The following is a 27,282-nucleotide window of genomic DNA, read 5'->3' on the forward strand; positions in this document are numbered from 1 at the left end:
GGTATGATTCCATTCATAGGAAATGTCCAGGAAGAGCAAAAATAATAGCTAAAGAAACCTGACTAGCAGTAGGGCTGGTGGTGGAAATGAAGCCTGACTGCAAATGGGCACAAGCATATCCTCAGGGGTGACAGAAATGTTCTAAAACTAGATTGTGGCAATGGTTTTAAAACCCTGTAATTTTCCTGAAAAATTACTGAGTTGATAAATTCAAAAAAGTTTTTTTTTTTAATGATTAAGATTAGAAAATTTACAAAATAAGAGTATCAAAAGTGAATGCAGAGTAACCTACAACAGTATTGAATGAAAATCTGGGGATTGGCTTTCCCTTAAATATAGTAGTATACCTAATTCTAAAATGGCTCTATATCATAAATATTACCGTACAAAAAAGCAAAGCTGACACAGCTAGTTCTACAGAGAAAATCACACAGATGAAATAAAAAGAGACTCTCAACTGGTAGAATCATATACATACCTATACAGTATAGCAATAACCACCTAATAAAAAGCCTACTCAAATAGAAAATTTTAAAAAAAAAGCCTACCAAAAGATATTTATATATAGATAGATACCTGAAAGATAGGCTCTGATAATCCTAGAAGCACCCGCTGAGCATTTGTAGGGCCCAAGAAACGATGGACAAGAGAAGACCAGCCCAGAGAAAAACGAAATACAATATCCTCTTGAAAATCTGAACATAACTTGTGGCAATTTAGGTCATAGCTAAGATCAAATTTCTTGCAAGGAACCAGTGTATGTAGTTTATTCTGGATACCAGCTGGAAGTAATGGCTTCAAATTTTCTAGAAAGAACCAAATTATGATACTTTGGTTAACAACAGTAAATTATATTTTACGTTTTATAAGATACCTAAAAGATATTATAATAAATCTTTTATCATTGAAAAAAAGAGAAAAAACTACATATGAACTTGCAGACATAAATATTACCAATAATTTCTTGCTGGGATTGAAGCATTGAAGCGTTGACTTCATTGGTGCACCGATCAGCCAAATTTCTTCCCATTCCGTCTTCTATGTGCTTATTTAACTCCTGTTAACAATGGTAGTAAGTGTCCACATTATTTTCTTCTCTAGAACATACACAGACTTTATAGAAATGCTAAAACAGTAGTAAACACTAAAATGACTTTATTCTTTTGAAGTGGATAATTTTCTTATGTATTTTATAATTTACATTTATTATAAGAATGCATAGGAGATCTAACAATTTAATCCTGTACTGATTGCCATGAGGACACTAAAATGGCCAAATCACTAAAGAGTGGAATAAGACTCAGTAAGATAAGTAAACTGTATCTGAATAACATTTAACAACAATGTAACTTACATTTTTATATACTTTCAATACACTTGGAGTAGGATGAAACTCAGAACAAAATTCATCAACCAAAACAGAGAGTCGACAAATTTCATCTGTCATTGCACATGAAACCTGGAAATACAAAAAAATCAGAATTAGAAAATTTAAACAAGATGACTGACTACTCAAAAAAATCAAATTGAAAAAACTTAATATTCTTTTAAAGTAACAGATGGATGATATTTTTAGCACTATCAAAAGTATTTTCATTCCCAGATATTATCACAAAGCTAACGTTACCCACCTTATTTGCAACCTCCTCTGTAACCTCCCTGATTTTTTTTTTAACATCCAGTGTTAAAAGGTTCATCTGGTTTCGGATAAAGTCCAGTCTATCAATTTGGTCTTCCCTCTCTTCTATTGAATAAACCCTATTATAGTATGAAGAGTAATTAATATTCAGGATACATTTTAGTTCTAAAGAAATTAAGGAGACACTCACATATATTGAACCATCTGTTAGTATGATATAAGAAAAAAAAAAAAAACACCTTGTATTTCAACATCTAAAAGGGATTCAAATAACATTTCACTCATAAAATGTTTTACAGATGACTGGATAGAAACTGCTCTCTCTCTGCTCCTGTGGTACCTGAATCCTAGAAAGTATTAATAAGGATTCTAAATCTCCACCCATTTCACAGATACAAATATTCAAAACAGAACTAACTCATTATTGAATCTACTTAATGAAGCACCCTGCAAGCTCAATCCAGCCAGCTGCTAGTTTTTGTTAGTTTCCTTGGAATACAGTCACATGCACTCATGTACCTATTGGGTGTAATCGGCTGCTTTTGCTCTAAACTGAAGAACTGAGTAGCTGCAAAATAGACAGTATGGCCTCAAAAGCCTAGAATATTTACTATCTGCTAAATTTGTTAACCCTTGGATGACACAGGAAAACAGAAGCCTGAGATTCCTTTTTTAAATACCTTTAGCTAAAAGAGTTACAAACCATCCTCAATTCACATCTGTTTTTTGGGCCAGGTTTATTTCAATGTTTATATTTTTATAAAAATTAAGGTCAATCCAGTGGACCAATACTTACTTTGGCTACTGTAATATAGCAACTGAGTTCAATATACAGAAACACTGTGACACAGCAGCGATCAGACTCTGGGTTCTGACCCTTTTGTTTATTATGCTGCAAATTCTCTAATTTTATACATAATGCATCCTGCAAAAGTGCCAAAATTAGGCAACAGACCTAGATATGAGTGGAGTTTTCTTCTCAGCAAGATCAAATACATTTAAAATTACCAATTTTATATCATCTTGGATTTAAAATTACCAATTTTATATCATCTTGGATTTAATCTTAGATGCTTTATATCTTTCCATCCATTGGCTTAAGTCCACTTAAAGGTTCAGTTGAGGCTTAACATCATTATGCTTGTAACATCTAGTAACATCTTGATCTTAGTTTCAAGTGTACCAAGTTTGTGAGAACTACCCTTTTCTTTGAATAGTGCTGGTTTCTGTATTCGTTTTCATCGTTATCAGGCAATAATTGAAATAAAATACTGTACTACAGTATGACATATGGAGTAATGCTTACCAAATTCACCTTCTGGCTGGCAGGTAGTACAACCTTGATTGTTTACCAGCTGATATAAAACCACAACTGGCATAAAAGAGTGATTTCAAGGTTTTAACATACGAATAAATAAAAGATGAGTGATAGGTTGAATGTAAAAAAAAAAAGTCACCTGTTTTGAACTTTGAAAAATTCTGTTTAAAGAAATGGTTCTACCGCTTTAAAAGTATTTTCAAGTCACTGAACATTTAAAACTCACAACTCACACACAAGAATACTGAGATCGTATTCTGAGAATGTAATACTGAGAATGTAAATAATGTGTTCAAGGTTGTAAAAAAAAATGCTCAACAGTTTCAAATATTCATTAAAAAACAAGCAAGTAGGCATCAGCTAAACCTATTAGGCTGATGTTAGTGTGAAAGGTATTCAATAATGATAAAAATTTTAGATCAGTCTTTTCATATTGACACAAAAATAATTTTTATTTTGCAATAAAATGAATTCATACCTTTTCTCTGCTGCTGCCACGTTTATTGAATCCATTATGTTTTTCACAGTTTCTAGTATCTGTTTAGCTCTGATAGTGTGCTGTTCAAACTTTGTTTTCACTGCTGACTGCGAGATACACTCCTGCGAGGGGCCCAAGCCATAACACATTACTGTAATTCCATCCAAACATTTTCAGGAATTTAAACACAAAAACTTGCTGTTCATAACATTAACCAAAACAGACATAAGGAAAGAAAATAAATGAAACATAAACACAACTTAAAGTTATAAAAGTTAAAAAAAGTCAAGGATTCAAAAGTAAAAAAGCTTTAACAGCAAGTTCATAGCTTTGTGTAATTTTACACAGTAATGTGCAATGGATCTTTGACTATACTATCTTCAAAAACAAATTAAAAAGGGTACTATTTTCAATGTTCAAAAAGATTTCCTATTAGATTACTAATTTTACTTGGATCACCTTTAATCTATTTCTAGTTCATCTATCTTGATCTTTCTCAAATTTGTAATTGATAATCTCATAAAGTTCTTAAGCCATGCAACCAGAATTCTACATTGAAAAAAATTAGTCGAATGATGCCACATAAAATTCATAAAAGAACTTCTACAGATTAAAGCCTGAACAAACTGAAAAGTACTCTTTTAACAGTACACAACATAGTATTTTAAATTGTTTATAGAAAATATCTATAGCTATTTCTAAGATAATGCCATTATTGTCATGGGACAATATAGCATGTGCATACAGGTCAGAAGGATACATTATCTCATGTTTTACTTTCAAGTTAACTGCAGCTCTTAACTTACTAACAGTTCTACAAATCAGTGATTCATGACGAGTATTTTTTACACAGAGAATAATACAAGAAAATGCATCACATATGATCATGGATGTTTCTTTTGTGAAATTGTTTCAATTTCAGTATGTGTGCATACTGCTTGTTATTTAAAACACTTAGTGTGATTCATCACTTAAATCTTAGCAAAATTATTAAATTGAAATTGACCTTTCACTTTTACTTCATAGAAAGTCTAATTCTGAAAACAACTTCAAGCATCTATAGAGAAATGCTAGCTGGTCTTCAAACAATCAAGAAACACTCATCTGGGTTACAACATCAATACTCAAAACAGATGTTCTGTAGGACATCATGTTCATTTTTTACAATAAATTTTTAAAAGGATATACCTTCCAACTCTCTAATATTTCCATGAATTTATTTTCTTGAGCTTAATATAAAACTGGTACAAACTGTGATAATTACTTCCTAAAGTAATACTATCCTTTATCAAAATAAATAGCTTTCAAGTTTTAAAGGTAGTCAGTACCCTAGCACTGTTATTCATTACCTTGAAATCATTGGTATACATTTAATCAATGTCCTATTTATAATCTATATTAAGCCTTTACATTTCTAAAATGATTATTTTGTTCACTTCACTTTACAGAAAGTGAAAGCACTCAGTCATGTCCGACTCTTTGCGACCCATGGACTATACAGTCCTTGGAATTCTCCAGGCCAGAATACTGGAGTGTATAGAAAACAAAACAGATTCATTTCTTTAGCTCCAGGGTACATGAGGATAATTCATTTAGCTAACAGTTTCCTTAACTCAGAGCCCACTACTTTTTTTCAAAGCATAGTCTCATTTTTGCTCGTCAAGTTCATTTATAAGTTTCTCAATTATCATTAACCTTGAAAAGATTAGTGTTAGGAAGTTAAGAGTATTACTGTTTTGTACATGCCAGAGCAAAAGCCACTAAAACTACATAATATCAACCATAATATCAACCGCTTATTTTTTAATGACCAAAACAAAGCTTTGATTTTACTTTAAATAACTGTCTCATTAATTGCCAAATTAACCTTTACAAAACTATAAAAGAATAAGAATAGTTTTAAAAGAAAAAAAGTTAAAAGAAATTCTATGTTCCTCGATGAAGCAGATCTAGATATCAGCAATGAAGACCCCAAATTTGTAGATAACAGCACAGTATTAGAGCTAGACTAGACAAAAAGGAAAAATCTCCAAGTTATTACAAGTTATTCCCTGATTCAAAAATATACAGTAGTGAATATGTAGGAAGAAGAAAACAGGCAATTGTTTTCTAATTAAAAAGTATGCTTTTTAACTTTTTAACATCAGAACACTGATGTTCTCACTGATTAGAAAAATATCAAAAGTCAACTACAAAAGGAATACTCTATTCCAAATGAAGTACAGGAAATGCTAATTTAAATAAAGCTTCTTTACTGAACCATTTCTCAGAGTCCTGTATACACTAACGTACTTATGAATCTCCATGGAGGTCACATATAGCCTGCAAATAGTACCCACACTTATTTCATCAGGAACTCTGCTTTCATAAGGTGAAGTTTAAAATACTACACCAGATGATTTAAATTCCATCTTATCAGAATATGCCAGAGGCTGCTTGAAAACTTATTAAATTAGAAGCAAAACAATAATCACATTTCAGTTAAGATCTTCTGATTTTCTACTTACATCCAAAGAAAATAGCTTACAACTAGTCATATGTAGTTACAAATTTATAAGTATTAATATTTATGTGTAATTAAAACATAAAACAAATTTGTCAAGTCTTCTTGATAAAAGACCCCAAATACCCAGTAACATGCTATTTACCACTCCAAACGTGTTACTTGGAAATATTTTAAACTGACAGAAGTGGAAGAAAGAACACCAAGATACCATATACCTTTTAGCTTCTTCTAAATCAAATGAATCTCAAGAGTTCTATGGTAAAGATCAGATTGTTTGATAAAATGATGAACTTGGTACAGTTTTTCTTTTCACAAAAATTGTAAGACTACACACACACAAACAGAAGTCAATTCTGAAAACAGGAAATGGGCATTTAAGGCCACATCTTGTCATCATAACGTTAAAAAAAAAAATCAAGAAAAGTCATATGGGAAGAATCAAAATACCTGAATTTTAATAACTCCTGTATTGAGTAGGAAATGCCAAAAACTATAATTAAAAATTAATCAACAACGAAATCTGGATACTGAAAGCCATGGAAGACATCCAAAGCTACACTCACAGACAAATTCATTCCACTTTTATAATCATAGCAGAAAAAAACTTTCTGTAAACATTAGTTGAACTGAATGACTAACAACCAAAAAATGCTATTTAGAAACTGATAAATTATTCAATTAATCTTTAGAGGATACAGCAAAGCAATAAAATCATTGACAAATCTCAATTAAGATTAAAATATATATATTTCTTATATACTTTATCTAATGATATATCTATATATAGGTATATAGACAAATATAGAAAAGGAATACAGAAATTTTTAAATAAACAATTTTATACTAAATTATAAATTCTCAGAAATGTATCAATTTATAAGAAATCATAAATTATCAAAATTAATTTTAAAGGTAACAAACTTGAGCTTTGGCCAACAGTTGAAAAGAGCTGTCAATGTAATTACCAAAAAAAGGTTTGGGCATCAAGACAAAATTGTTTGCCCATATGACTATTTCTTTAGGTAAATTCAAATCACTTTTAGCTAATTCTCATTTTATATCTATCATAGCTTTAAACAAAAATTTCAAACTCTAAAGCCTAACATTCTCTACAGCTTCATGGAAAAGCTATTGCTCATAAATAGTTTTTTCCAAACATAATTTTTAGATTCTCAAAAGAACTTGTAAAATAAAAAAGTGAAATATCAAGTTTCTTCTAAAAACATTAGAAAGAACAGTTCCCAACTCTTCCTGATTACTGCAATCACTTGGGGAGCTTTAAACATTTAAGAGATTCCTAGGTCCGTCCTAGCCCTACTGGATTAAGTCTCTGGGATAGGTCAGGAGCCTGCAGGTCTCTAAAGTACCTCGTGTGTTTCTCATCACCAGCCAGGTTTGGGGACCAGTGCTCTACAGCACATCTTTTATTCTTCTCATTCCCACCTCTTCAAGGAGATATTCTGGGAAAGCAAAAGCTGTACCAGGAACCAATATGAAAGAGGTATGAGTGTATAACTGAACAGTACATGATTTGGTAGGAGAAATCAAAGATAAACACATACAGACAAAGAAAGAAAAGCTCAATAAATAAGAAAAGATGAGGGAAACAACAAAAGATACTCTCTCCAATATTTTTCCCATGGATGAAATGACTGTTCCTGATAACAGTGGGTAGAGGATTAAATCTCTTATGCAAGAAAAGGGCAAGAATATAAAAATGATCTTTAATTAACTGGGATATCATGTATCCTACAGCTTAACTTGACAAAACACCTATTGATATTCCAAGGACCTCTGAAGAATCAGAAACACCTTACCAAGGGAACAGAGAGTATGCTGTCTTAAACATTTTGTATTTGTCTACCTAATGGTCTTTTTTCTTCTCACCAAATTAAAAGTAGGGGATAGTGAGCAAATGATTAATTTAAAAAATTCTGCCAAGTACATTCAATATTTATGTCCTTAGTACTATTATAATAGTTACTACTTATAAGGAAGAATTATAGATGGAAGTTTTTTCAGTTCTGAGTATTTGTGTTCATCTGGGGGTGAGGAGATATGTAATCTAATAAATACAACTAGACAGAGCTAAATTAGAGCCAAGAAGATTAACAGCTGAAGTATTTTTCAGTCAATCTAGGATGTTTCAAGGTCTCTGAATAAAACACCTATCCCAAAATATAACAGGATCGTCTCTCTCCACTGGCACACACATTAGATATCCCTGCACCTCAGTAGCTTAGATTCCCCTGAAGTATAGGACCTGTATCTTAATTATTCTTGCATCCGTTTGTTTTGTTCAGCACATTTGGCATAAAACGTGGAGAATTAACAGGTGGCAATACAGTTGAGAAATGTAATTAACTTTTGTCAAGTGGTGTTAACTATGTTCTATCAAAAGAAAAGAGATCTTCATTTTGCTCTATTACCCATTCCAACAGCAATTATATTTCTTTAATCTTGTCCCTAACTACTGAATATAGAGTATTATATTCATCACATAACACAATATTAGAAAATATGTCTCATTTAGATACAAATACATTTTTTAAAAAAGAATAAGAAATTACAATCTTTAATTCTCCATTCTTACAGATCATCCATTTCGCAGGGACCTTCTTTCTTCAAACTTTCCTTGCTTCACTTGCTCTGTCAGAAACTACACTAAATAACACCAAAGGTTATTAACAAGGACAGGTAATGAAAACAGAAGATTATGCTCACTTTCCAACCAATGCTAGTTTTATATTAGTCAATACATTCACAAAACTCCTACCTCAAAGATCTGTTCAAAATTCTGAAACTCTTGTAATCTTGCCTGAAAACCTTCTGCAAGTGCCCCACCTGTAATATTTAGGTGAAGAGGTTTAAAACCTGGTATATAACAAGATAAGATATTTGCATGCTACTTTTATAATCTATATTTATATTTCAAAAGGAAATCTATAATGAATACATACCACCTTCTGGCATCCCCTGTGCTTTCTGCTTTCTAGCACTAAGAACTTCCTTTGCAGAAACAAAAAAGATACGATTGCGTGCTTCTAAAGGATCCACAACTCTGAGCTCCTCCACCAAAAAATGCAGGCATCTTTCCATGTGCTGTCTGCGTACCTAGCAAAAAAAGAGGGTATTAAAAGAATTCTAATAACTAAACAAATATGAGTTACAGGCCTATACTAACTCCATTTATAGTGATATTAAGGATGGCATCACGACACAATGGACATGGTTTTGGGTGGACTCCAGGAGTTGGTGATGGACAGGGAGGCCTGGCATGCTGCGGTTCACGGGGTCACAAAGAGTCAGACACGACTGAGCAACTGAACTGAACTGAACTGATTACTATACTATGTAGTAACAGTTGCCTTATACGTTTTTTTATAACAATTTTTTTTCACCTACTTTTTAAAAAATTGGACTATAGCTGCTTTACAATGTTTTGTTAGTTTTGCCTTATAATTAACAAATAAATCTAAAAATTCTAATAAATGAAGTCTGATACTTGCTGATAGGAAATCTTCCTCTTAATGATTCTTCCTTGAACATTTAATTTAAAATTCTGATGGACCATCAAATACTACACAACCATTAAGAAATATATTGTAGCAAATACTAGTACTTAATGGCACAGGGAAAGGTTCTTAATTCTGTATTAAGGATATATGATGTGTACACATATTTATATAATTAATACGTGGCATACAGGCAACACTCACTAAAATGGGCGGCAATTTAATTTCTTCCTTAGGATTTTATTTTCTAAATTTTCTACAATGAAGCTATTAATACCTTTATTTTTTTTTATTAATACCTTTAAAATTAGAAAATAAGTGCTGCAATCAATTTGCTATAATGAAGTTAGTTTCATTTTGGAATCAGAGCATAAACGGTATATTTTTATTCCAAAAAACACTGGGAATTAAAATTTGGGAGAATGTATTAGCTATGGATTAGAGCTGTGACATTAAGTTTAAGATTAGCACTTGGGTATCTAAATTAGGAATAAGGATTAGAAGTTAGTTAGGGTTTAGTACCAGCATTTAACATTATGGCTATGATAAGAGATCTCCATGTTAAGACTTAATAAAAGTAAAGAGGCATGGAGAAGAACAATCTGTGGGTGCTATCTTCTGATTCTCTGATGATTAAATGAGAGCTTGATTTGAAAGAGTATGATCATAAAACAAGTTAATAACAGGATATAAGGTTTCACATTAAGCAAAATTTCAATTTGGGGGGGGTCAGGGGAAGAATGAAAGCAAATAATCTAACATGTGAATAGTGATGGGACAGTATAAATTTTATTTTTTTAATGTATTTTCTAAAGTTTTTTTGTTTGTTTGTTTTTGATCAGGCCATGTGGCTTGTGGGATCTTAGTTCCCTAACCAAGGACTGAACCCATGTCCCCTGCAATGGAAGCATGGAATTCTAACCACTGGACTGCCAAAGAATTCTCCATAAGTTTTCTTTAAAAAAAAAAAAAAAAACATACTACTATTAAGATCAGAAATACCATCAAGCAAATTAAATATTACTTGTACACTAAATGCCAGATTCTTCATCCTTTCTAAAAAGTTTCTAAAATCACCAGCGTGACTAAAATGAGAAACTAAAAGCAAAAAATACCAAGCACTGGCAATGACACAAATCAAGCACCACTCTCAATGTGGTGATGGAAATATAAACCTATATGAGCACTTCAGAAAGCTCTTGGGCTGCATTTATTAAAATAGCATTTTCTTTACCTATAATCCAGGAATTCTACTCCTCAGTCTATACCCATGGATTACTGATTCCTACGTTACTGACACTGTGAGTTGGATAAATCTGGTCTGGGGGCAAGAGCTATTCTCTGTTACAGGTTGTTTAACAGCATTGCAAGCTTCTCCCCACTAGATGCCAGTAGCACACAACCCCTCACAGCGAGAACCACTGGTACATATCCAAGAGACATATACACCAGTGTGCAATAAAAAGACATACACAAGAATATGCCCAGCAGCATTATTCGTAATAGCTAAAAGAAGGAAATTTACCCAAATGCCCATCACTAGCAGAATGAAGAGATCAACTGTTATTCACAGGATGAAAGAGTATACCACAACGAGAATGTACTTCATCTATGCACGAAAGAATGGATATACGTCACACGTTTAACGCTGAACAAAAGAAACCTGACACAGAAGGGGACACTACGTGGTTCCATTACACAAAGTCGAACAACCCAAAAAATTAATTCAGGCTATCAGAGACACAAGTGGTTATCCTTTGGTAGGAGGGTAGAGGCTAGAAAAGCAGGATACTGGGGTGCTGGAATGTTCTGCTTCTTGACCTGGACCCTTACAAAGGTATTAAATTCGTAAAATTCACTGAGCTGGACACCAATGATTTGTACACTTTTCTGTTATGTTATACTTAAACAAAGAATTAAAAAGGATGTTTCAAGATCTAAAATGATTTGACAGTACTGTCATAATACAACTTTATTTCAAAGTAGCTTACTATTCTGTCTACTTAGCACATATCCACTTCAGGTTCTGTACAACTATACTCTTTTCTCAAGCAAGAGAATAGCTGCTTATGATGTTCTACTCTATGATGTGTACTGTTTGCTCAGATACCAATGTACATTACTGTATTTCAAAACTTGAGGGAAAAAAATGTAACTTACATCGTCCATATATTCTGGCTCTGATGCAGAGGCATCCCAACGATTATTCAGGATAAAAATATTAGGCTTGGAAAGTCGCTCATTTACCTTGTGAAAAAACTGTTTTTCCTGAAAAACATCCAACACCCAACAGTATGTTCACTTTTAAAGCTACTTTATTTCTATATTTATACGTGAAACCTTATTTGAATCTAAAAGTTTGAACCATTTAACAACAGTGAGAACACCCAGAACACCCACAAAGATAAAAGATCCCAAAGCACTCAGAACATTAAACTTCCAGAGATGACAAAATTAAAATATAAGAAAGCAAAAGTTAAGGTTTTCCTGCTTCTCTCATGAGTACTGAAATTCAATTGAACAAATATTTATCTGTTTCTACTACATGCAGGACATAAGATACTGCTAGATATGATAGTATATTTAAAAATCTACCTCAAATCTTCTTAAAGATTTAGACTAAGTAAATTAATGTAAAACACATGCATCATAATAAACAATAAAAGCTATGTGCCATAAATGCTATAAAATCCAACTAAAATTAAGAAATGATCTATAAAGGAGGAAGTGGTGATAAAGATGGGCTTGATGGTACCGATAATGGCTTTTTGAAGGATGGAAAATTGAGAGGGGAAAGAATTGTGAGCCAAGAATAACATAAACAAAGGTACCAAAGTCAAGATGTATATCAAAGTTTGTTTATCTGACACCTCAAGAATGGAGTTACTCTAACCCAGATTTTAAACATTTACCTCTTTTTTATACCATCAGGTTGTAAACAGCTGTCAGTGCTGTCAGAGCAACAGGGTTTATGATACAGTCGGGCCACATAAACACTGACAACACAGTGACAAAACAGGACTTGGTGGTAACACCTAGGTTTTAATAGTGTTTAGCCATTTATATGCTTCACTATAGCTCTGGATAGTAGATACAAAAACTCTGGAAAGTTTATTTGAGATATGTCTGGTTCTAGACATCCTGGATAAATACTCTTCTGTGTTTAACAGCAGCTTAGAGTGTACACAGGTAAGTGGAAATCTACGGTGTACACAGGTAAACCTTTGTGAGAAAGTTGACAAAACTCAAAATATGAAAAAAGCTTTGCCTGCCAGACAGGGAGGTGAGGTGGGAGTGTTATATCTTATTTAAAATACTTAAGTCAACAGCTTAACAATTCTGGTGTCTGTTCCTTTAGAAACCTGCAAATAACTACAGTGAATGTCAACAACACACCTTGGACTCAAATACTCACTACAAGCTAGAACCATCAATCCAAAATCAGTCCTTCTAGTCCCACAGAAATGCAAACCCCTTCATTCACCCGTGATATTACAGCTTCCTTCTAATGTATGATTTGGATTTACCTTACTTTTCATAATCAGAAAGGATATTACTTCATATTCTATCACTCAAACAAAATAATGATTAGATCCTACCGTGTTCATTAGAGTTGATTCGGAATTTGCAACCAAAACGAAGACATCAGCATCTAAGCAAAACTTATCAATCCAGCTATCCAGCTCTGTAGTGACATCTGTGCCCGGACTAATGGGAATAAAATAAGAATTATACTTTATATATATATATATGTACCTATATATTTTTTCTTTTTGCCATGTTGCACAGCATGTAGGATATGAAATCCCCAGTTCCCTAATCAGGGACGAACTCACACCCCCTGCACAGAAGCGCAGATTCTTAACCATTAGACCTCCAAGGAAGTCCCTATACATTCTTTAAAAAGAAAATTTAGATTACAGAGAGATAATTTTTTTTTTAACTTTTAAGAATTAGTCGAAGTCTAAAGGACAGATTTCTACCAATTATCAGTCTGAGGCCTAGGAGATTTAAATTACTTTCTCACCTATCAGAGAGCAGTTGTGGAAAGTTGAGAATTGTACGCTATATATTTCTGTTCTGCTGACAACTCCCAGAACCTATCCAACTGACAACTAAACAAATGTTAAAAATGTTTATTTATTAAAGAGAGAAAACTTCATGATTTTTGACAAAACAAGTAACATGAGGAATATTTAAGATCTTTATGCTTTAATATACAATATTTGTTGTTCTCTTTCTGACCTACTCTACTCTGTGTGTCAGACTCTCTAGATCCATCCGCATCTCCACAAATGACCCTATTTCCTTTTTATGGCTGAGTAATATTTCACTGTATATATGTGCCACTTCTTTATCCATTAATCTGTCATTAGATATTTAGGTTGTGTCCTTGTCCTGACTACTTTAAGTAATGCTGCAATGAACACTGGGGTACATGTGTCCTTTTAAATTATGGTTTTCTCAGGGAGATTAAGACTGATATATGTGTGTATATACATACATATATATATATACACACACACACACTACCATATGTTAAAATAGATAGCTAGTGGGAACCCGCTATGAAGCACAGGAAGTCCTGTTTGGTGGTCTGTGATGACCTAGACGGGTGGGGTGGCGGGAGGTCTGGGAGGCCTAAGGGAGGGGACATATGCACATATATAGTTGATTCACTTTATTGTACAGCAAAAACTAGCACAGCATTATAAAGCAATTATATTCTAATAAAAAAAATTTTATGCTTTAGGAGGCTGAAAATAAGCACTAGAAAAAAAATGAGGCTAATGCACAATTTATACTATGAAAAGTATAGTCCAACTGTACATACATTGGCTTGATGTATCCTGTGACCAGCTGGCAAGATAAACAGGTTGGGGTGATGGATACAGTCTGGCCATGAAGTAAAAGAAAAATTAAAACTATTATATCTAAACTAAATGCTTTTAGGCGATTTCTCTGGCAGTTCAATGGTTAGGGGGTGTAAGTTCAATCCCTGGTTGAGGCACTAAGATGCCATATAACACATGGTATGGCCAAAAATTAATTATTAAGAAAATTAAAACATAAAAAAATAAACTCAATGTTTTTATCTCCCAAGTACCTTTTCTCTCATCGAAGCTATTTCTGTTGATTACTTGAAATACTCTTTCAATCAAAAGGGAAGGCCCTCATCAAATTAAAAATAAAATTCCATAAAACACTGAAATTTTAACTTAAAAAAGCATACCACAATTTTTAAAAAATCATTTAACTACTTTTTTTTTGGTTAAGGACTCTGCTAAAAGGACACACCGTTTTATTAAGAATCAATGTAGTTGGATGATTTTTAAAGAATGTATCAAATGCAGGTTAAACAGAAGAGCTAGGAATAAATTACAAAAGCATCTGATTAATTCTTGAACAACGAAAAGCTGTATGAACTGTCCAGCAGTTATTTTGGGAAGCTAGGTCTCAAGAATGATTACTGATTAAAAACAATAACTGGTTACAGTTATCTATCAAAGATATCTGGGCTCCCAAGGATGTTGGTTCAATCCCTGGGTCAAGAAGATACCCCAAAGAAAGAAATGGCAACTCACTACAGCATTCTTGCCTGGGAAATCCCTTGGACAGAGAAGCCTGGTGGGCTACAGTCCATGGAGTCAAGAGTTGGACACAACTCAGCGACTAAACCACAATAATCAACATATCTAGAATCAGACAGTCTCTAAGGCCCAGCTCATTATCCAAACTACAAAGTCAATCTGGTGAAAAAAGTGGTCAGTTCTTGAAATTTCCTGTACTAGAATCATACTGGTAAATCAGCACTTTCATGTAACCATTAAGAAACAAAATAAAAAATAATCCCTTAAATGTTCTGTTACAATCTAGCGAAGCAGAAAAAAGCAGCACAAAAATTAAAAATTTTTATGTAATGCATTCTACACGCAAGCAACATTTCTATTAAACAAAACTTTAACAATGAGAAAACACTTCATATGTAATTTTACCTGTCTACTAAAACCAGGTCATCTCTCAAGAGGGCACATTTTGCCTTTGGCCAAAACACATGCACAAGACACCCAGCTTTCAAGTCTTTGTCCATATGAAGGGCGTGGGCGAGCTGATTAACTGTCTAAAGAGGGAAGGGAAGAAGAAAAAAAACTACTTGTAACAAAATACAAGAAAAATTTTAAATATTAGGACTTGCTTAGCTTATTTTTGCAAAACATGTAGAAAAAGTAGAACTTTATATAATTTGAAATAAAACCATCTGGGGAAATCTTGAAAAACCTGAGGTTAAAAATTACCAAGTAGGAAAAAAATAACAGCCATGAAAACAGTTGACTCATACCATCATGCCAAACAATGTGGGCTGGAAACATTCTAAATGCCCCAACAAATGGCATCCTATGCAACACCTGAACTTGATTAAACTGTATGTATGAAAACAAATCTACAATATATTGAGGGAAAAAAAGCAAATCAGAAAATAGCATATAAAACCATTTTCTTTTAAAACTACAGAGAAACACCAATTTCACTCTATACCAAAGTATTTCCACTGATTTTGGAAGTGTGTGAGTTGTGGAGTTTCTTTTTTTCTAATTGTATTTCCTGACTCTTCTAAGATGAATTTATTGCTTACTAATCGGGGGGTAGGTGCGGGTAAAGGAATGTCACTAGGCAGTATTCACACAAGCATGCTTTAAAGTTAATGACTATGCCCACTCGCTGGGCTGGATGAAGCACAAGCTGGAATCAAGATTGCCAGGAGAAATATCAATAACCTCAGATATGAAGATGACACCACCCTTATGGCAGAAAGCGAAGAACAACTAAAGAGCCTTGCGATGAAAGTGAAAGAGGAGAGTGAAAACGTTGGCTTAAAACTCAACATTCAGAAAACTAAGATCATGGCATCTGGTCCCATCACTTCATAGCAAATAGATGGGGAAACAGTGAAAACAGTGAGACTTTATTTATAGAAAAGGAAAGGGAAGTGAGGTCACTCAGTGGTGTCCGACTCTTTGCGACCCCATGGACTGTAGCCCTACCAGGCTCCTCTGTCCATGGGATTTTACAGGCAAGAATACTGGAGTGGGTTGCCATTTCCTTCCCCAGGAGATCTTCTTGACCGAGGGATTGACCTGGGTCTCTGGCATTGTAGGCAGATGCTTTACCATCAGAGACACCAGGGAAGTCCACCAGGGAAGTTATTTTTGGGGGGCTCCAAAATCACTGCAGATGGTGACTGCAGCCACGAACTTAAAAGACATTTGCTCCTTGGAAGAAAAGCTATGACCAACCTAGACAGCATACTAAAAAGCAGAGACATTACTTTGCCAACAAAGGTCTGTCTAGTCAAAGCTATGGTTTTTCCAGTAGTCATGTATGGATGTGAGACTTGGACTGTAAAGAAAGCTGAGCGCAGAAGAATTGATGCTTTTGAACTGTGGTGTTGGAGAAGACTTTTGAGAGTCCCTTGTACTCCAAGGAGATCCAACCAGTCCATCCTAAAGGAAATCAGTCCTGAATATTCTTTGGAAGGACTGATGCTGAAGCTGAAACTCCAATACTTTGGCCACCTGATGGGAAGAACTAACTCATTTGAAAAGACCCCGATGCTGGGAAAGATTGAAGGCAGGAGGAGAAGGGGACGACAGGGAATGAGATGGTTGGATGGCATCACTGACTCAATGAACATGAGTTTGAGTAAACTCCAGGAGTTGGAGATAGACAGGGAAGCATGGTGTGCTGCAGTCCAGGGGGTCACAAAGAGTCAGACACGACTGACCAATTGAACTGAACTGACTGATGGCCTCTCTTTCCGTTTAAGCTCCCTAAAATATTTCTACTCCTCAAGATGACTTCTGATATACATTTATTTATTATCTTTCATGTATGTGTTAAATTAAACATACAATTAAGTTCAAAGGGCTTAAGACAAAATTAATAATCAAGGAAAGGGCATCAGCACACATACCTCTATGATTCTTTTGCAATCTACATGAAACTTTAAAAGAGAAACATCTATTATCAAATGGCCACAGTAGTCCTGATCAGGGTTGAAGTGAATTTCCACAGTGACAATGATAGGTAGTGTTTTTTTTGCTTCCTTTTATAAACTTTCTGATAGAATTACAAACCTGTGACTCCTTGGTATGGCTTAAAAGTTTGAATATTTTCATAAATATCATCTCATTTATTGTTCATAAATAAATACTGAAGGGTATTAGACCGATTGAGTTACCTGCTGTGATCAAACAGCAAACTCACAGGAGGATGACTAGACCTATGAATTTGCCTACAGTTTAGTCAAAACTAAAATGGCATGGATCTTCACATACTGAACTTCTGTATTTGTGGGAAAGCTCTTATGACTGAAGTGAATATAATGAGAAACAGTGCCTTTTCCACCTGCTTTCATACCAAAGCAAACACCTTGCATCCTAATTGTTTTTTGTTTTGGATGAAAAAACCTAGTGCCACTGAATTCCTTAAGAAATTTATACACGGTAGGGAACTACCGGAGAAGGCAATGGCACCCCACTCCAGTACTCTTGCCTGGAAAATCCCATGGACGGAGGAGCCTTGTGGGCTGCATTCCATGGGGTCGCTAAGAGTTGGAGACGACTGAGTGATTTCACTTTCACTTTTCACTTTCATGCACTGGAGAAGGAAATGGCAACCCACTACAGTATTCTTGCCTGGAGAATCCCAGGGATGGGGAAGCCTGGTGGGCTGCTGTCTATGGGGTCACACAGAGTCGGACACGACTGAAGTGACTTAGCAGCCGCAGCAGCAGGGAACTACCACTGGCCTTTATCTGATAAAGTATAGCATTTAGACATGAATTAGCTTACCAAATATTCCAAAGGCAAAAACAGTTTCTAAAGACACAGATTTGGGTCAAAAACAGATTCCAGAGCCCAATTTTTTAAACAAAGTTTTGTTTAGAAAGACAAGATTTGTGATTAAACAGCGATGACACACTTCAGTAATGTTCTTTTCACTGGGAACAGCACTTTAAAATTTTTATAAACTTTTCATTCTAATTTATCTTCATTTTAAGTTAAGGACAGGTTTGATTCTTCTAAAAATTTAGCTCTGAAGCAAAAGTACTTTAGGAAATCCAAAATATTACTGATGGTTTTAAAAGCTATGACCCTGTATGCAAGACAGCAAAAAAGACACAGATGTATATAGTGGACTTTTGGACTCAGAGGGAGAGGGAGAGGGTGGGATGATTTGGGAGAATGGCATTGAAACATGTACACTATCATGTAAGAATCGAATCACCAGTCTATGTCCAATGCAGGATACAGCATGCTTGGGGCTGGTGCACGGGGATGACCCAGAGGGATGTTGTGGGGAGGGAGGTGGGAGGGGGGTTCATGTTTGGGATCGTATGTACACCCGTGGTGGATTCATGTCAATGTATGGCAAAACCAATTATTAAAAATTTAAAAAGAAAAAAATAATAATAAAAAGAATTAAAAAGTAAAAGCTATGAAGAGAAATACTAATGGTTCTTCCATCTCTAGCAATGCAGACATCTTGTAAAAAGGCTTTCCAAAAGAACAAGTTAAGGACATTATTTCAGGTGCATTATGCTACTAAAGGTCAAACAGTATACCTTCACACTCTTTTTTTCATCTGACCCTTCTGTCATGAGATAGGCTTTATCTCCATCGGTTCCTTCAACACTCAGGAAGCAATTGGTTGTATGGCCAATCCCACTAGGGAGGACTTTATCCCACAACATGGCATTGATAACAGAACTCTTCCCACTGCTTGTCCTGAAGAATGAATACACAAAATCACGACAAAACATAATGATAAAAATTTTGTTCTTTCACTGGGTCAAAGACCAACTTTTTTAGAATGCAAATTTTGTACAAAAATTTCACCAGCTTCCATTTTTTATGAAAAAGTTGACAACTTGATTTACATAACTATTAGCAATGTACATTTCAGAAAAATAAAATGGAGGAAAACAAATCCTACTCCCATAAAGCTATCCTCCCTTACCCTTTTTATCTTTCTTGCTTTTTGATTCCCATCACAAGGTGTTGTCTAATATCCCAAAAATCTGGGCGGGACCTTCTTCACATGCAAAACCCATTCCTGTTTCTTCTTCTCAAGTAGGACAACTGAGTCATCACTTCCCCAACAAGCCTCTTCCCTCCGACTCTGACTCCTACTCCACCCTAACCTGAGGTAGGATCTCTTTCATGGATTTACTTCATACTGCTGTTGCTGCTGCTGCTGTGTCGCTTCAGTCATGTCTGACTCTGTGCGACCCCAGAGACGGCAGCCCAGCAGGCTCTGCCGTCCCTGGGATTCTCCAGGCAAGAACACTGGAGTGGGTTGCCATTTCCTTCTCCAATGCATCAAAGTGAAAAGCGAAAGTGAAGTCGCTCAGTTGTGTCCGACTCTTAGCGACCCCATGGACTGCAGCCTACCAGGCTCCTCCATCCATGGGATTTTCCAGGGAAGAGTACCGGAGTGGGGTGCCATTGCCTTCTCCTTACTTCATACTAGACTCTGCATAAGGTCAAGCGGGTAAACCAAATCAATAAAACAAAAGACAAACAGAAACAGAGCTTGAAGAAAAGTTTTCAAGGACATAAACAAGGTGGTTTAGTAGAGAATAACTGAAAAGGAACACCTTAGATAGCTTGATCTGGAAAGGTTTCTATAGTATCATTTAGAATGAGACTTAAAAAATGCAAAGGAGTCAGACACTGAACAAGACACAGAGAATTCTATACATAGGCTACCACCAAGCACTAAAGCCCTAAGATGGGAAATAGCTTAGAAGGCCTACGAGGTTAGCTTAATGAGTAAATAAATTCCTCCACTGATACACAACACATGATATCTGAACAACCAAGTATGGGCCTTGTCATTTGTCTTTGCATCTCTAGTGCCTAACAGAGTGACTGGTACATAGACAGTTAACAAATGGTCCCTAAATTAATGTATGAGCTGTGGCAGAAACCATTCTTTTCACTCCAGAATTTCTTTAAGGCATGGCATGTCTTATTCTTCCTCTGGGAATCATGGAGCTGAAAATCTTTTTGGAAGACACACTTGATAATCAATAGAAACTTAAAAGAGTGAGTCACAAATTAAACTTCTCTGTTTTTCTATTCTTATAATTGGCTAAGAAGCCAATTCTTAGAGATGAGCACCCTTAAAAAAGAAATGACTTTCATAAAGCTTTATTTTATACCAGGAACTAAAATGAACAAATTCTTTTACATGCTAATAGCTTTAACATTTAATATTAGCAGAAACTTCTGTAAACAGGAGGAGAAGGAATACCCTTGCTGAAACATCAAAAACAAAGCTGCAAACTATCCTTGAGAGGAATAGTAAAGAATTACCTGCCAAAAAATGCCACCTTCATGTGTCTCCGAGACAGCACCTCACCAATGATGGAAAGCTTGTTTCTGTACCTCTGTATTTCTATCAGATCATCCTCCGTAGCTACTCGGTCAAGTTCTGGATTCTTATATGTTGCTGTGAAATTAAAATGGTGTTAGACAAAATAATACAGATGAATATTAAGTTAATTATAGGGCTTCCCTTGTAGCTCAGTCAGTAAAGAATCTGCCTGCAGTGTAGGAGACCTGGGTTTGATTCCTGGGTTGGAAAGATCCCTGGAGTAGGAAATGGCAAACCACTCCAATAATTAGAAAACAGAATACTTAAGATGTACATACATTTCAGTTTTGTTCTATATTAACATGACATTTGAAAATAAAAATAGCATGGTATCTGAATATTTGGTAAATGGTGAATGCCTTGTTGCAACGGGTCATTAAGAATACTGCTCAGAATTACAAGATTATTAAAAATTACAGAGGTCCAGTCAAAAGGGTATTTATTTATTTTTAAAATGTTTATTTGGTTGTACCATGTCTTAGTGCAGCATGTAGGATCTAGTTCCCTGACCAGGATTTGAACCCAGGTCCTCTGCATTGAGACAGAGTCTTAGCCACTGGACTACCAGGAAAGACCCCAAAGGGTATTTACTATTCATCTAATACAAAGTACCCACCTAAGACCAAAACGCATTTCTGAACAGAGTAACTAGAACCTAATATCCACCAATTATAATTTCATTCTGACAGGAGCTTCAAATCTTGAACTGAGAAAAGGGATTCACATGCTAAGAGTGAGGTTTGAATAGGTAATGGTTGTTCAGTCACTAAGCTCTGTCTGACTCTTTGTGATGCCATGGACCATAGCATGCCAGGCTTCCCTGTCCTTCACTATGCTCAAATTCATGTCCATTGAGTTGGCAATGCTATCTAACCATCTCATCCTCTGCCATCCTCTTCTCCTTTTGCCTTCAATCTTTCCCAGCATCAGGTGGCCCAAGTACTGAAGCTTCAGCCAACTCCACTGAGCTGGCTCTTTGCATCAGGTGGCCAAAGTATTAAGAGTTTCAGCTTTAGCATCAATCCTTCCAATGACTATTCAGGGTTGATTTCCTTTAGGGCTGACTGGTTTGATCTCCTTGCTCTCCAAGGGACTCTCAAGAGTCTTTTCCAGCACCACAGTTCAAAAGCATCAATCCTTTGGTGCTCAGGCTTTATGGTCCAATTCTCACATCCATACTTGACTACTGGAAAAACCATAGCTTTGACTAATCGGACCTTTGTTGGCGAAGTGATGTCTCTGCTTTTAATACAATGTCTAGGTTTGTCACGGCTTTCCTGTCTCACTTTTCACTAAAATAGATCTGAGATGTTGACTTCACTGTTGAGTTGACAGGGAGATAAGTATAATGGCTAAATGTGGGCCGCTTGACTTTTTAGTCTGGGCATTTACAAGCTGTGCGATCTTTGGCAAGCTGCTTACCTTTTCTGTGCCTTAAGTCCTTTATCTTTAAAACGAGTGATTAAAATCTGCCTCAGTGTTAAGTATTAAATGAGCTATTATTAACTGCTTAGAACAGGACCTCAGACATACACTTCTTAGTTGCTATTAATATAATTCAATCATCCTCCTTTGGTCAGTAGAAATGGGTTTTCTTATGGTATCTCATACAGCACAATGCTCTGGGTGTGTTCTGTATCCAAGGTTGAAAGAATAAAGGATCTTTATATATTTTCAAAAGTAATTATTTTAAAAACTTCGAGAAACTAACCTTCAACAAACTGTGATCCTTCTGTAACAAACTCCAGTAACTGGTCGAAGATTGCTGTAATTGTCTTCTTAGCCAGCACGAAGTGCTTCAATGGAGAAGCAGTTTCTGCCATTATGCTGAAAATAAAAAGTTTGAAAAGTACGAGTTAAAGACACATGAGTTAATGACACTTTTCAGCAACACTGACTCCCCAATGAAACAAACTTCCAAAATATTTATTTGGCTCTGCTGGTCTTAGTTATAGTTTGTGGGCTCTTCAGCTGCAGCATTCAAGCTCTTAATGGTGGCATGTGGGATCCAGTTCCCTGACCAGGGATCAAACTCAGGCCCCCTGCATTGGGAGTGTGGAGTCTTAGCCATTGTACCACCAGGGAAGTCCCCCTAAATAGTCTTATGTAGCTGTTTTTGGGAGAGAAGTGATTTACTCAGACAATTAAAGACTACTTTTGGGCAATATTCCACTAAAATATGTGAAGTCTATTGCCCAAAATTTGACTGCAATTTCTACTTTAGTTCCCTTAATTCTGAGTGCATGTGACTCTATTTTTTACCCCCAAACTTTAAACTTTTTATTTTGTACTGTTAGTTAGTTCAGTCGCTCAGTCGTGTCCGATTCTTTGCGACCCCATGAATCGCAGCATGCCAGGCCTCCCTGTCCATCGCCATCTCCCGGAGTTCACTCAAACTCACATCCATCGAGTTGGTGATACCATCCAGCCATCTCATCCTCTGTCGTCCCCTTTTCCTCCTGCCCCCAATCCCTCCCAGCATCAGAGTCTTTTCCAATGAGTCAACTCGTCACATGAGGTGGCCAAAGTACTGGAGTTTCAGCTTCAGCATCATTCCTTCCAAAGAAATCCCAGGACTGATCTCCTTCAGAATGGACTGGTTGGATCTCCTTGCAGTCCAAGGGACTCTCAAGAGTCTTCTCCAACACCCCAGTTCAAAAGCACCAATTCTTCAGCGCTCAGCCTTCTTCACAGTCCAACTCTCACATCCATACATGACCACAGGAAAAACCATAGCCTTGACTAGACAGACCTTAGTTGGCAAAGTAATGTCTCTGCTTTTCAATATGCTATCTAGGTTGGTCATAACTTTTCTTCCAAGAAGTAAGCGTCTTTTAATTTCATGGCTGCAGTCACCATCTGCAGTGATTTTGGAGACCAAAAAGATAACTGGGGTATAGTCAATTAACAATGTTGTGGCAGTTTCAGGTGAACCTTGAAGGTACTCAGCCGTACATAGGTGTGCTAAGTCACTTCAGTCGTGGCCAACTCTTTGTGACCCCATGGTCTATAGCCTGCCAGGCTACTCTGTCCATGGGATTCTCCAGGCAAGAATACTGAAGTGGACTGCCATGTCCTCCTCCAGGGGATCTTTCAGACCCAGGAATTGGACTGGTGTCTCCTGCATTGGCGAGTTCTTTACCACTAGCACTACCTGGGAAGTCATACATATACATGTATCCATTCTCTCCCAACCCTCCTCCCATCTAGGCTAGCATATAACATGAAGCAGAGTTCCATGTGCTATACAGTAGGTCCTTATTGATTATCCATTTTATATATAGCAGTGTGTACAAGACCTTCTCAAAGTCCCTAACTATCCCTTCCCCTGGCAACCATAAGTTCCTTTTCTATGAGTCTTTTTCTGTTTTGTAAGTTTATTTGTACCATCTCTTTTCAGATTCCACATACAAGGGATGTCATAGGATATTTCTCCTTCTCTGACTCATTTCATTCAGTATGACACTCTCTAGGCCCATCCATGCTGCTGCAAATGGTATTATTTCATTCTTTTTAATGGATGAGTAATATTCCATTGTGATATATGTACTGCATCTTTTTTATCCAGTCCTCTGCAGACAGACATTTAGGTTTCCTCCATGTATCGGCTATTGTAAACAGTGTTGCAATGAACACTGGGGTGCATGTATCCTTTTGGATGTTCTTTTGCAGATCTATGCTCAGGAGTAGGATTGCTGGATCATATGGTAGCTCTATTTTTAGTTTTTTAAGGAACCTCCATACTGTTCTCCATGGTGACTCTATCAATTCCCATAGTGACTATTACATTCCCATAAGCAATATCGGCTGAAACTCCAGTACTTTGGTCACCTCATGCAAAGAGTTGACTCATTGGAAAAGACTCTGATGCTGGGAAGGATTGGGGGCAGGAGGAAAAGGGGACGACAGAGGATGAGATGGCTGGATGGCATCACCGACTCCATGGATGTGAGTTTGAGCGAACTTCAGGAGTTGGTGATGGACAGGGAGGCCTGGCATGCTGCAATTCATGGGGTCTCAAAGAGTCGGACACAACTAAGCAACTGAACTGACTGAAGCAATATAGAAGGGTTCTTTTCTCTCCACACCGTCCAGCATTTGTTGTTTTTGGATTTTTTGATGACAGCCATTCTAACTGCTGTGAGGTGATATCTCATTGTAGTTTTGATTTGCATTTCTCTAATAACTACTGAAGCTGAACATCTTTTCATGTGCCTATTGGTCATCTGTATGTCCTCTTTGGAGAAATGTCTATTCAGGTCTTCTGCCCATTTTTTTGAATGGGTTATTTGTTTTCATGCTAATAAGAGTGCATATGACTCAACTACATCAGGGAACAGGATGAGTGAGATGAAGCCAAGTTCACCAACACTAAGTTACTGTCTCTCAATCTGGACCTCTAGGTGGGTGGAGGTAGACAGGTAGAGTGAGTAAATAAAACTTCAACATCATATTAACGTTTGACGCAATACTAACGCTTAGAAATTAATTTTCGTCGCAACAAATAAGGAGGCAAGCTTTAAAAAGAGCAATACTAACGTTTAGAAAGTAGGAGTTCTCATCGCAGCAAATAAGCAGACAAGCCTTATAAAGAGTATCAACATTTCCAGCCAAAGTAACAAGAACTTCAAGGAATTTAAGTTAAGAAAAATAATTTTTGGTGGTAGCTTCTCATAAAAAGCACCCAACAAAACCGATCACACACCGGTCTAATCCTCGTGTGCATGTGTGTAATATGGAGCAGAGCAGCCATAAAGAAGGCTGAGACTTCCAAGGGGTCAGAAAATGACTGACCGAAGGGCTGCATGAGAAAGCACGGTGAGAGTAACCACCCGGTTCAGCCGGTTGTGAACGCCTGCCTTGGAGAAAGGCCTTTCCCGTCCTCCACACCAGGCGCGGGAGCCCCGCCTGCGGGGCTCGGGGCCAGACCCCACCCCCGTCCCTCGAGCCTTTGCCCGGGCCCGGCCGCCCGACTCCCTGGGCTCTGACCTCGCGGGGTGTGCGGGCCCGACCCGGGCGCCGGCCCCACTCGCAACCCCTACGGCTCGCTCCTTTGCCGCAGACCCGCGGCGGCGCCTCTTCAAAGAGCGCCCCGCGCACGACTCCCCGCCCCCTGTTCCCCGGCAGGACGAAGGTCACCCGAACAAAGTGAACCGATCCGCGGCCGAGACAGCGGGCACTCACACAGTCCGGGCTCCGACTTGTCACCCAGTAACCGCACCTCAGCCACAGCCCTCAAGCAGCCTCATTCTCCCAAAACATGCTGGGAAACTAAGACGGGGCGGGAGAGGCACGAGGGCGGTTACTTCCGGTCTCCTGCCCTCCCGGATTTTGTTTGGCTCCATGACCGGAAGTGCGTCTTCGCAAACGTCATATTTCTTAAGGGCAGAGAGCAAAGAGTTTTTGTTGGCAGAGAATGCTGCTACAAGAATGCTTTTCAGTTCCCCTAACTTCTGCTTCGCCTCCGTCTGCCTTCAGAATTTTCAAAGCTCTGCCCAGCCTCGGCGTAGCTAGCTGCCAGCGGTTGGTGTAGTGAGGGAGAGCGAAAAGGAGAGGTGCGGTGAGATGAGGTTGGGTTGGGTGCCAGACAAGGAACCTGCTTGCTCGGCCCTCAGCAATAAAGAAAAACCTTTTGACTGATAGACTACCTTAGCTCTGTGTGTGTGTGTGTGTGTGTGTGTGTGTGTGTGTGTGTGTGTGTGTGTGTACGTGTGCGCGCGTGCGCACGCGCGCCCTCACTCGTGTCCAGCTCTTCGTGTGTCCAACTCTTTGCGACCCCGTGGACTCTAGCGTTCTAGACTCCTCTGTGTACAGAATTTTCCAGGCAAGAATACCTGACAAGGTTGCCATTTCTTACTCCTGGGGATCTTCCAGGTCCAGAGATCCAACCTATCTCCCGCCTTTGCAAGCGTATTATTTATCACGGAGCCACTCCTTGACTCAGTTCAGTTCAGTGTTGTCCCCATGGACCGCAGCACGCCCAGCCTGCCTGTCCATCACCAACTCCCGAAGTTTACCCAAACTCATGTCCACTGGGTCGGTGATGCCATCCAACCATCTCATCCTCTGTCCTCCCCTTCTCCTCGTGCCCTCAATCTCTCCCAGAATCAGGGTCTTTTCAGATGAGTCAGCTCTTCACATCAGATGGCCAAAGATTTGGAATTTCAGCATCAACAACAGTCCTTCCAATGAACACTCAGGACTGATCTCCTTTAGGATGGACTGGTTGGATCTCCTTGCAGTCCAGGAACTCTCAAGAGTCTTCTCCGACACCAGTTCAAAAGGACCAAGTCTTCAGCGCTCAGCTTTCTTTACAGTCCAACTCTCACATCCATACATGACTACTGGAAAAACCATAGCTTTGATTAGAGGGACATTTGTTGA

At 37.2% G+C, this 27,282-nt stretch overlaps 1 protein-coding gene across 1 annotated transcript in view; it reads right to left on the reverse strand.

Moving 5' to 3' along the window:
- The window catches only part of MFN1 (mitofusin 1), a 35,845-nt gene extending 9,669 nt beyond the window's left edge, over positions 1-26,176 (reverse strand). The window contains exons 1-14 of the mRNA XM_004003134.5: positions 26,083-26,176; positions 22,610-22,725; positions 20,838-20,973; positions 19,082-19,244; positions 15,453-15,577; positions 13,056-13,164; positions 11,617-11,724; positions 8,902-9,055; positions 8,718-8,785; positions 3,436-3,557; positions 1,632-1,758; positions 1,355-1,459; positions 955-1,057; positions 577-806 (exon numbers count right to left, since the gene is read on the reverse strand). Of these exons, the coding sequence (XP_004003183.1) occupies positions 577-806; positions 955-1,057; positions 1,355-1,459; positions 1,632-1,758; positions 3,436-3,557; positions 8,718-8,785; positions 8,902-9,055; positions 11,617-11,724; positions 13,056-13,164; positions 15,453-15,577; positions 19,082-19,244; positions 20,838-20,973; positions 22,610-22,721 (1,662 nt within the window). The 5' untranslated portion in view covers positions 22,722-22,725; positions 26,083-26,176. The remainder of the gene's footprint in view (positions 1-576; positions 807-954; positions 1,058-1,354; positions 1,460-1,631; positions 1,759-3,435; positions 3,558-8,717; positions 8,786-8,901; positions 9,056-11,616; positions 11,725-13,055; positions 13,165-15,452; positions 15,578-19,081; positions 19,245-20,837; positions 20,974-22,609; positions 22,726-26,082) is intronic.
- Positions 26,177-27,282: the final 1,106 nt, after the last annotated feature.

This window comes from Ovis aries, chromosome 1 (assembly GCF_016772045.2).
Source record: "Ovis aries strain OAR_USU_Benz2616 breed Rambouillet chromosome 1, ARS-UI_Ramb_v3.0, whole genome shotgun sequence".
Lineage (NCBI taxonomy): Eukaryota > Metazoa > Chordata > Mammalia > Artiodactyla > Bovidae > Ovis > Ovis aries.